The following is a 12,233-nucleotide window of genomic DNA, read 5'->3' as shown; positions in this document are numbered from 1 at the left end:
CTCCGCTCATCACCCAGAATCCTCCAGTGCCGTCCTGTATAATGTCCCAGCAGTCACCTCTCCGCTCATCACCCAGAATCCTCCAGTGCCGTGCTGTATAATGTCCCAGCAGTCACCTCTCCGCTCATCACCCAGAATCCTCCAGTGCTGTCATGTATAATGTTCCAGCAGTCACCTCTCCGCTCACCACCCAGAATCCTCCAGTCCTGTATAATGTCCCAGCAGTCACCTCTCCGCTCATCACCCAGAATCCTCCAGTCCTGTATAATGTCCCAGCAGTCACCTCTCCGCTCAGCAGCTCGATCATCTTGTTGCTGAGCTCCAGGATCTTCTTGTTCCTCTCATGTATCGGGGATTGCGGGGGAGGCTCTGTGATGGGGCCCGGTCTCCGCCCTCCTGACTCCTGGAGATGGATGATGGGAGTCACACAGTCCCCCGGTGTCTTCCTCACTATTGTGTAATCCTGTGTATGGAGAGAGACACTTAGGGAGAAGAATTCCTTCCCAACTCCAGATCTGACAATCAGTAGAAATCCTGGGATCAATAACCGTCTCCAGTAATCTGGGGCCATAACCGGGAATATTATTACACTCCGGACAGACATCCCGGCCCCTCTACAGCTCTTATAGGGAATCCCCATGACAACTCCTCCGGGCAGAGAGCTCCACAGAATCCCTGCTCTTACAGTAGAGAATCCTTCTCTCCTATTCTGGATTTCCTCTTCCCGGTGTAGGACTCGTCACATCACACAATAAAGCTGATAGAAATGTAGAGGAGTTACCTCTCCGCTCAGCAGGGAGATGATCTCCAGGGCGCAGTGGAATAATCTCCTGGTGGTCTCATCCCTGTCCTCGTCCATCCCTGTTGGGTCATTCAGAGGGAAAAAAAAAGTTTGAGTTAAGAACATGCTAAAACTGGATCACTCAGATGGATTTAGTAGTGACGGCCTCTTTATAACAAAGAGACGTAAATGACACCAAAAAATTGACCCATCCTTGAATATTTAGCACTGTACAATAAATCACAAGCAGCAGAATAACAGCAGTTTTCTTAGACATGGATCTTTTCAAAATAACATTCACCGTCCATCCAGAAGATGTGGTTGGGAGGCCTGCTCCAGTTCTGGAAGCCATAACTGTGCAATGTGGAAGTCGCAAGAGCATTGACGCCGGCGTGACATCTCACATGACGCGCTGCTAATTCTGAAATGTGAATTCGCTAGCTATCCTGAGTAACAGAAAATTCTCCCAAATACCACAGCTGCCCATAAAACACGTGTACGTCTCTCTGAGGACTCACTGCTGTGTCCACGTTCAAGCAAAGCCAGATCTAGTAATGCCGGAGTGGTGTCACCCTATATGGCTGTCACCAGATTGGTGGAAACCAACAGCAATCGTATAAAACATGGGAACCTCACATCAAAGATCTAAAAACTTTCTCTTCTTAGGAACGTATCAACGTTGGTGTTTAGGAACTGAAGACGCAATGGCCTGGCTTCTTTTAACCACCCAAAAATGACTCCCCTTTGTCGTATCGATAGGTTCGTTGTGGGTCTATATATTAAACACTGGGTCAGCATGGGGTCCGAAGAGGGTGGACAAGAAAGTCACTGAATTCAAGAGTCCAGGACACAGAATGGACCAGGAAAATCAATTACATTTTAGCTGGCACTCTTTCAAAGAATTATTTTTTCCTTTTTTTGGGCAGCAGTAAAAATTGTTAACCCCTTCACCCCAGTTTTCACCTTCCTGACCGGGCCAATTTTTACAATTCTGACCACTGTCCCTTTATGAGGCCATAACTCTGGGACGCTTCCATGGATCCCGGTGATTCTGACATTGTCTTCTCAAGACATATCGTAATTCATATTGGTGGTAAAATTTCATTGATATAACTTGCATTTATTTGTGAAAAAAAAAATGGAAATTTGGCGAATATTTTGAAAATTTTGCAATTTACAAACTTTTATTTTTCATGTCCTTAAATCAGAGAGTCGTGTCTCACAAAATAGTTCATACATAACATTTCCCACATGTCTACTTTACATCAGCACAATTTTTGAAACATTTTTTTGTTAGGTAGTTCTAAAAAGTTGACCAGCGATTTCCCTTTTTTTTTTGTTTTTACAGCAAAATTTGAAAAACCATTTTTCAGGGCCCACCTCACATTTGAAGTGACTTTCAGGGGCCTATAAGACAGAAAATACCCCAAAGTGACACCATTCTTTTATAAAAAAAAAAAAAAGCAGCCCTCAAGGTGCTCAAATCGACATTCAAGAAGTTTATTAACCCTTCAGATGCTTCACGTGAATTTTTGGAATATGGAAGGAAAAAATAAACATTTTATTAATTAAATAAATATTTACTTTTCCTTCACAAAATTTTCCTTTAGACCTAATTTTTTTTTAACTTTCGCAAGGATAACAGGAGAAAATGGACCATACAATTTGTCGTGCAATTTCTCCTGAGCATGCCGATGCCCCATATGTGGGGGAATCTACTGTTCGGGTGCACGGCAGGGATCGGAAGGGAAGGAGCGCCGGTTCACTTTTTGAACGTGAAATTTGCTGGCATAATTAGCGGACGCCACATCATGTTTGGAGAGCCCCTGATGAACCTAAACAGTGTAAACCCCCCACAAGTGACATTATTTTGGAAACTAGACCCCTTAGGGAGCTTATCTAGATGTGTATTAAGCACCTTGAACCCACAGGTGCTTTACAGAAGTTTATAATGTTAATCCGTGAAAAATAAAAAAAACATTTTCCCCACAAAAATCTTTTTCAGCTACAAATTTTGTATTTTCACAAGGGTAATAGGCAAAAATGGACCCCAACATTTGTTGTGCAATTTCTCCTGAGTTCACCGATTCCCCATATGTGGTGAAAAAACTACTTTTGAGGCACAGTGCAAAGCTCAGAAGGGAAGAGCGCCATATTACAGCGCAGATTTTGCTGCAACTGAGGGTGCCATGTTACAATGGCAGAGCCCCTGAGGTGCCAAAACAGCAGAACCCCAATAAGTGACCCCCCATTTTACACACTAAACAAAATCACTGAATTCATCTAGAGGTGCAGTGATTATACTGACATCACAATCATATCACAGAATTTTATACCATTGGGCAGTGAAGAAAAAATCATTTACATTTTTACCACCAAGATTGTGTGTTAGCCCCAAGTTTTACATTTTCATACTGGGAAATGGGTAAAAATTTCAAGACCACACTCGCCACAGATAAACAAACCTACTTCTCATCTCTCATATCCTCCCTGTCTCACAACCCTAAACAGTTATTCAACACCTTCAATTCTCTCCTCCGCCCCCCAGCACCTCCTCCCTCCCCACTCATCTCAGCTGAAGACATTGCCTCATTTTTCAAGCAGAAAATTGATAACATCAGGGACAGTTTTGGTCAACAACCCCCAGAGCCCTTCCTCCCGACTTCCCAGCCCTCCACCTTCAAAACCAACTTCTCCACCATTACAGAAGATCGACTCTCCACTCTACTCTCAAGATCACATCTCACCACCTGTGCACTCGACCCGATCCCATCCCACTTCATCCCAAACCTCACCACAGTCTTCATCCCAACCCTAACCCATCTCTTCAACCTATCACTAACAACTGGTGTTTTCCCCTCAAGCTTTAAACATGCCTCCATCACACCTATCCTCAAAAAGCCCTCTCTTGACCCATCCTCTGTATCTAGCTATCGCCCTATATCACTTCTCCCATACGCCTCCAAGCTACTGGAACATCACGTCTACCTTGAACTGTCCTCCCATCTCTCTTCTTGCTCCCTCTTCGACCGCTTACAATCTGGCTTCCGGTCACACCACTCCACTGAAACTGCCCTTACTAAGGTCACCAATGACCTCTTAACTGCCAAGAGCAAGCGACACTACTCTGTCCTCCTCCTCCTGGACCTGTCGGCTGCCTTTGACACAGTGGACCATTCCCTATTATTACAGACCCTCTCATCCCTCGGCATCACAGACTTGGCCCTCTCCTGGATCTCATCATACCTAACAGACCGGACATTCAGCGTCTCCCACTCACACACCACCTCCTCACCTCGCCCCCTATCTGTCGGAGTCCCACAAGGTTCAGTCCTTGGGCCCCTGCTGTTCTCTATTTACACCTTTGCCCTGGGACAGCTCATAGAATCTCATGGCTTTCAGTATCATCTTTATGCTGATGATGACACACAGATCTACATCTCTGGACCAGATATCACCTCCTTACTAACCAGAATCCCTCAATGTCTGTCCACTATTTCATCCTTCTTCTCCGCTAGATTTCTGAAACTCAACATGGACAAAACAGAGTTCGTCATCTTTCCCCCATCTCACGTGACCCCCCCTACGAACCTATCAATTACAGTAAATGACTGCCCACTCTCCCCAGTCCCACAAGCTCGCTGCCTCGGAGTAATCCTTGACGCTGATCTCTCCTTCAAACCACATATCCAAACCCTTTCCACTTCCTGCCGACTTCAACTCAAAAATATTTCACGAATCCGTTCATTACTCACCCAAGAATCTACAAAAACCCTAGTCCATGCCCTCATCATCTCTCGCCTTGACTACTGCAACCTCATGCTCTGTGGCCTCCCCTCAAACACTCTCGCACCCCTCCAATCTATTCTAAACTCTGCTGCCCGACTAATCCACCTGTCCCCCCGCTATTCCCCAGCTTCTCCCCTCTGTCAATCCCTTCACTGGCTCCCAATTGCCCAGAGACTCCATTACAAAACCCTAACCATGACATACAAAGCCATCCACAACCTGTCTCCTCAATACATCTGTGACCTCGTTTCCCGGTACTTTCCCGCACGCAACCTCCGATCCTCACAAGATCTCCTTCTCTACTCCCGTCTTATCTCCTCTTCCCACAATCGCATACAAGATTTCTCTCGCGCATCACCCCTACTCTGGAACTCTCTACCACAACATATCAGACTCTCACCTACCATCGAAACCTTCAAAAAGAGCCTGAAGACCCACCTCTTCCGACAAGCCTATAACCTGCAGTAACCACCGATCGACCAAACCGCTGCACGACCAGCTCTACCCTCACCTACTGTATTATCACCCATCCCTTGAAGATTGTGAGCCCTCGCGGGCAGGGTCCTCTCTCCTCCTGTACCAGTTATGACTTGTATTGTTTAAGATTATTGTACTTGTTTTTATGTATACCGCTCCTCACATGTAAAGCGCCATGGAATAAATGGGGCTATAACAATAAATAATAATAATAATAATAATAATAAATGGCCCCAGAATGTGTCGCACAATTTCTACTGAATGTAGAAAACCCCCATATGAGGCTGTACAGTACTGCTTAGCCATACGGGGAGACTCGGGAGGGACGGAGCGCTATTTGCCTCCTGGAGCGCAGATTTTCCTAGAAGAGTTTGCTGATTCCATATAAAGAGCCCCTAATTGCTCGAAGGGCAGAATCCTCCTCAAGTGACCCTATTTTGAAACTTATAACCCTTTTGGAATTTATCTACAGGTATAGTGATGATTTTGACTCCATGGATGTTTTCCAGAAACAAGCAGTAGTGGATGTTGCTGAGTGAAAATTGCAAACTGCCGCTGTAGTGATGAGAACATTATAGTGACCAGTACGCTGTAGTGACCAGTACATTATGCCCAGCTCATTCTTCTGGAGAAAGGCACATCACTATAGACATGCCAAACATGTGGGCACTAAATGTGGCTTAGGCACACTAGGGCTCAGAAGGGAGCGGGCATTTGGATTTGGGAGCGGAGAATTTGCTGAATTTCTTTTAGGGAGTGAGGAGCCATTTAACTTTTCCAGAGCCTTTGTGCAACCAGTAACGTGCAAGCGCACTATAATTCCATTAGCAGTTGACAGACCTGAGTGGGGACTTGCTTTTTTTGGGGGACTAAGTTGAAGCTTTTATTGGTAACATTTTGCATAACATTTGGTGTGCACAAAAAACTATGGCCAGCAGCACGTTTATGAAATTCTAAAAAGACGGACACCGCCGGATCACAGGTGTGGAGACACAAGAGGTTTGGCGGGCACCCAGGTCCGCTAGCCGAAACCGCATTGAACTAAGGATCGTCCTGTCAAATGCCCGCACTCCTTTTAAGGTGGGCGTCACGCTACTCAGACAACACAGGGTGAGGGTAAAACCAGGGCTGTGGAGTCGGTAAGCCAAACCTCTAACTCCAACTCAGACTCCTCAATTTCCATGACTCCGACTCCCTTATACATGGCTCATGTTTAAGTTTAAGGGATAAATTGACTGTAGTAAAATGGTGACAGCAGGCTTTTAATCATTATTGTGATACAATAATCAAGCCATTTAGATAGAACACATAATAAATTGGAATACTTTAGAACCAAAAAAACTTTTGCATATTTACAATTTATTATACACTCTGCAGTAAGTGGAAAAAAACAGTTTTCAACAAAAACGTACTGACTAGCATTTGTGCAGTCTATGATTTGTTCTGAGGAATAGTATTGCCTCCATCAGATCCTCCCTCATAGAGGACCTCACATCTGACCTAATAATTTTAAGGCCAGAGAACAACCTCTCTACAGTAACTTGGGTTGGTGGTAAAGCCGTAACCACATGGGAACATCTCTAACAGTGTCAGGGTGTGAAGGAATTGCCTCATGCAGTAAGTTTTGATGAATGATTGATCTCTTCTTCTTCTTCTTTGAGAGCAAGTGAAAAATTTTGCTGAAATCTGGTCAATCTGTTTTCTATGGGAGTGGAATCTTTTTCCTTGCGGCAACGCTTTGCCTGCTCCATGTCATCCAAATATTTGTCAAAGTCAAACTCCACATCTGATGAGGATGAAGATATGGCAGCAGCAGCACTGTCAGGACCCAAGTCCTCCTGCTCTTGGCCACCCTGTAGCCACTCATCCTAACTCCTACCTCAGTCAGAGCTTCTTTTCCTTTAGTAAGCTGTTGATCATCAAGCAGTATACGATGACTCGGGTCCACATAAACAGCTGCCAGAAGAATTTTATTTTCTAATAGCTGTGTCTCTCCGCTTCATTGAAGCAGGAATGCCATCTGCGATTAAACCTCCTCTTTGGGACAGGCAAAATAGCAAGTTATTCCACTCCTTTATAAAAATGAATTAAATCCTCAGCTTGTAACTTTTTAGTCGCTTTAAATGGGTGATGAAGACATTCCTTCAATTCAGCCACCTGGGTCCATTGACCTTCATGTAGTGCTACCTGAGGTTGGCCATATCTACAAGGAAGGGTTTCAGCTCAAGCAGTCAATTACAGTGGGGAAAAAAAGTATTTAGTCAGTCAGCAATAGTGCAAGTTCCACCACTTAAAAAGATGAGAGGCGTCTGTAATTTACATCATAGGTAGACCTCAACTATGGGAGACAAACTGAGAAAAAAAAATCCAGAAAATCACATTGTCTGTTTTTTTTTCATTTTATTTGCATATTATGGTGGAAAATAAGTATTTGGTCAGAAACAAGCAATCAAGATTTCTGGCTCTCACAGACCTGTAACTTCTTCTTTAAGAGTCTCCTCTTTCCTCCACTCATTACTTGTAGTAATGGCACCTGTTTAAACTTGTTATCAGTATAAAAAGACACCTGTGCACACCCTCAAACAGTCTGACTCCAAACTCCACTATGGTGAAGACCAAAGAGCTGTCAAAGGACACTAGAAACAAAATTGTAGCCCTGCACCAGGCTGGGAAGACTGAATCTGCAATAGCCAACCAGCTTGGAGTGAAGAAATCAACTGTGGGAGCAATAATTAGAAAATGGAAGACATACAAGACCACTGATAATCTCCCTCGATCTGATGCTCCACGCAAAATCCCACCCCGTGGGGTCAGAATGATCACAAGAACGGTGAGCAAAAATCCCAGAACCACGCGGGGGGACCTAGTGAATGAACTGCAGAGAGCTGGGACCAATGTAACAAGGCCTACCATAAGTAACACACTACGCCACCATGGACTCAGATCCTGCAGTGCCAGACGTGTCCCACTGCTTAAGCCTGTAAATGTCCGGGCCCGTCTGAACTTTGCTAGAGAGCATTTGGATGATCCAGAGGAGTTTTGGGAGAATGTCCTATGGTCTGATGAAACCAAACTGGAACTGTTTGGTAGAAACACAACTTGTCGTGTTTGGAGGAAAAAGAATACTGAGCTGCATCCATCAAACACCATACCTAATGTAAAGCATGGTGGTGGAAACATCATGCTTTGGGGCTGTTTCTCTGCAAAGGGGCCAGGACTACTGATCCGGGTACATGAAAGAATGAATGGGGCCATGTATCGTGAGATTTTGAGTGCAAACCTCCTTCCATCAGCAAGGGCATTGAAGATGAAACATGGCTGGGTCTTTCAACATGACAATGATCCAAAGCACACCGCCAGGGCAACGAAGGAGTGGCTTCGTAAGAAGCATTTCAAGGTCCTGGAGTGGCCTAGCCAGTCTCCAGATCTCAACCCTATAGAAAACCTTTGGAGGGAGTTGAAAGTCCGTGTTGCCAAGCGAAAAGCCAAAAACATCACTGCTCTAGAGGAGATCTGCATGGAGGAATGGGCCAACATACCAACAACAGTGTGTGGCAACCTTGTGAAGACTTACAGAAAACGTTTGACCTCTGTCATTGCCAACAAAGGATATATCACAAAGTATTGAGATGAAATTTTGTTTCTGACCAAATACTTATTTTCCACCATAATATGCAAATAAAATGAAAAAAAAAACAGACAATGTGATTTTCTGGATTTTTTTTTCTCAGTTTGTCTCCCTATGATGTAAATTACAGACGCCTCTCATCTTTTTAAGTGGTGGAACTTGCACTATTGCTGACTGACTAAATACTTTTTTCCCCACTGTAAATAGGTGCTACCCCACGCAATACAGCTGACACCCGCACACAATCACCGCAGCACTCAGCAGGAGGCCGCGCCATCGTGCAGTATATCAAACATATTGATCCTATAGCCACTAAGCCACCGATGTGATCAAGAAGTGTTTACTCAAAAAGAAAATAAAAATGACAATTTTATTGAAATAACTACAATTACAGCAGAAAATAAATGTTTGTGCCTCAAACCAGACAAGAAAAAGTCAGACAACTGAGGAACATACAAAATTACTCAGGAAACTGAGAGTCTAATATACTATATTATTGCACTGAACATTCTCATGTATTCCAATAGTAAGAAGTGCTTCACTATTCATATGTAATAAAGTGCAAATGCATAACCAAAGTGCAGCGTTCATGCCGATCCACACAGGGAAAGACCGTGCAGTGCAATAATACAGTATATCCACAGATGTTAGAATTATACAGGTTTGAATTGTGCAATATGTGGAGCATTATAGCAATATGTTTCTTTAAGATTAGACTCTCAGTTTCCTGAGTAATGTTGTATGTTCTGCAGTTGTCTGACTATTTGTTGTTCATCTTGTCTGGTTTGAGGCACCAACATTTATTTTCTGTTGTAATTGTAGTTATTTCAATAAAATTTACATTTTTATTTTCTTTTTGAGTAGACACTTCTTGATCAATATGTTTGACTACTACGTGGAGTGTTGCCCTTCCTGTGGTTAGGGAAATGGGTTTGGGTAGTGTGCTTATCAATCGTGCAGTATATGTACGGCGCATGTCGGGAAGGGGTTACATTTTTTTTTTTTTTTTTACGACACCAAAAACAATGAAGAAATGTGTTTTTCCAGTTGGGGCTGTGGTCTTCTAGGCTGACATCCTGTAGAGTCCCTTGGAACAGAGTTAAAATCTCCTTATATATTAGTTAAATGGGTCAGGGGTCAGCAGGTGCTCTAATCCACTAGCCGAAACCAATTGGAACAGTGGGCATAATACTACTCAGACAACACAGGGTGAGGGTAAAACAGTGAGGCAATACTTTATTATACCACAAAACAGGCAAATAACATGTAGCACAGTCCCAGCAAAATACACAAGATGGTGCAAAATTGCAAAGTCTCACCCTTCCGCTGACCCGTCGGGTTAAGAGCCGCTATGACTTCAGAGCTTCCAGGGCTGACTACCCCCTCCAGTGGCACGCACAGAGAGGAGGTAATGACAAGCTTAGGAAGCTGACAGTCCCTTGAGGTACAAGGCAAGGTGACCGGAGGGTCACAACCTGGCTTCTCTGAACGTCTCCATGGAGCCAGGTGACCGGTGGGTCCAAATTCTGACTTTCCCAAATGTATCCTTGGGTTCAATGGTGGTCAATGGAGCAGATTTGTATTCATTCAACTGGGGCCATGGTCCCCTAAGCTGACATCTTGTAGAATGTCAAATCTGTATCCTTGTGATGGAGCCATGATCTGCCAGCTATCCTCTAGAATGTTCCTAGCTGTAGATTTGTAAATAGTCTCTGGTTCTTTGGATGTCTTGATACAGCAGCATATCCCCTTTTAATAGTTCACAACTGTTCTTCAAGCTATAATTCACAGGTCAAGGAGAAGGGGTGAAGAGATTAACTCGAATTGATTGACTATTTAGTTTATCCTTCAATGTTTGCAAGTCAACAAACTGCATGGCCTGGATATCATTTGTAATCAACAAGCCAGCAAACACCATTGTTCCTTCACCTTGCATCCTTGTTTTACAAAGATAACAGTACAATAAACTGTAGGAGCTGATCTAAGAGGTAAGTAACAACTATTCATCAATTTACAAACATCAATTTAACCTACAAGAAGAGTCAACATTTCAGACTATTGACCAACCGAAGAAAGAAGCACATAAATTCAAAAGTCAACATATAAATAACGGTCTATTTGTCCTGGCTTACTGAAAATAGACCTCTGGATAATTAAGTTAAAATACAGTGTTGTCACAATTATCATCATCCCAAACTCTGCTGACATTTGCTTCAGTGTGGGAAATGTCTTGATGTCCTTGTTTCACCTCCTGATTCCCACCTCTAGATTTGCTGAGTCTGAGTGCCACTGCGGCTGCCAATGCTATGACCACCAACAAAGCTAGGCATTTGAGTCATATCTTCCAACTCCTCCACCCCATTTCATCAAAGACCAAAGTGACTGTGAGGCAGTGAAGGAGATCATAGGCGGGGGTCGATAGGTGTAGACCAGGATGTGAACGGAGTCCTATTAAACCTGCTGGAGTGCCTTGGGTTCACAGCAGGACGCCTGTGAGTCACAGGGATTTGCAGGTTTGGTAGTGGGGCAAACCCCTCTCTCCACTCCGGGTTTTGGAAGTAGCTCTATGGCCATGATTTCCATTTAAAGCGGTCAGTTTTTGCTTTGGTGTCGAAGGCGATCACAGGCCCTCCAGATTGCCTATAGTATATTATATCTGCAAGTCATCAAAGTCAAGAGCCTGTCAGGTGGCTCTGTGCAACCCAGGTCAGTGTGGAGCCAACACAGTGTCAGGGACTTCTAGGCGACTCTACGCACCCAAAAGGCACGGTGGTTTTATTCTTGACTGTGTTTGTTTTAACCAGGCTGCGATCCGGAGGACATCACTTCTATGTGTGAGTTCTGAAAATAAAGACTCCATTTATGCTGAACTTTCTGTGGTCCCTGCCTATCTGTCGCACTGCACCAACCCTATTGCACTACAACACATCAACATCAATTGTATAAGATCTTAGCACCTAAAGAGCCGCGGCTTAAAGGACATGGCGTCTCACTAGGGGTCAGAGAAGACGGATATGCAAAACATGCAAAACACAAGCCGCGAAGACACCATCACATGTTTCTCAACGCAAGCAATGACTAGCCAGGTCTTTCCCCGGGAAGGAACAACCACAGGAAGGGCAGTCTCCAATGAAGGAAACGACCTATGCCAAAACATGGTATCCATCCACAGACAGCTGTTTCGGGGTATTGCCCCTCATCAGTGTGGAGTAGGAAACTGGACAGTGGGAGCAATGCCTAGTAGAAGACTGAAAAATGAGGATGAATGAACTCATGGAGATCAACATCCAACACTTTTTCAGAGAAGACTGATTTGTCATTCACGGAATAGAAAGTCAGCAATCGGAAAAAACTGTTATGGCAGCAGGGCAAGGGAAAGAATGTGCAGAATTTTTATTTTACTCATTTATATAGCACTATTAATTCCACAAAGCTTTACAGACATTATTGGCACTGTCCATGATGAGGCTCACAATCTAAAATTCCCTAACAGTATGTCTTTGGAATGTGGGAGGAAACCAGAGAACCCGGAGGAAACCCACGCAAACACGGGGAGAA

The 12,233-nt window shown here is 44.0% G+C and overlaps 1 protein-coding gene across 1 annotated transcript in view; it reads right to left on the bottom strand.

Annotated features, from left to right (window-relative positions):
- LOC141074940 (uncharacterized) overlaps positions 1 to 12,233 on the bottom strand; it is a 54,533-nt gene that overhangs the window by 26,479 nt on the left and 15,821 nt on the right. Inside the window, exons 2-3 of the mRNA XM_073562268.1 lie at positions 782 to 861; positions 284 to 463 (exon numbers count right to left, since the gene is read on the bottom strand). Coding sequence (XP_073418369.1) covers positions 284 to 463; positions 782 to 859 — 258 coding nt within the window. The 5' untranslated portion in view covers positions 860 to 861. The remainder of the gene's footprint in view (positions 1 to 283; positions 464 to 781; positions 862 to 12,233) is intronic.

The sequence above is a fragment of the Dendrobates tinctorius genome, unplaced genomic scaffold (assembly GCF_039654945.1).
Source record: "Dendrobates tinctorius isolate UK_male_01 unplaced genomic scaffold, ASM3965494v1 ptg000342l, whole genome shotgun sequence".
Classification (NCBI taxonomy): Eukaryota; Metazoa; Chordata; class Amphibia; order Anura; family Dendrobatidae; genus Dendrobates; species Dendrobates tinctorius.
The sequence above is the reverse complement of the archived record's forward strand: the minus strand, read 5'-3'. Positions and strand labels throughout refer to the sequence as shown.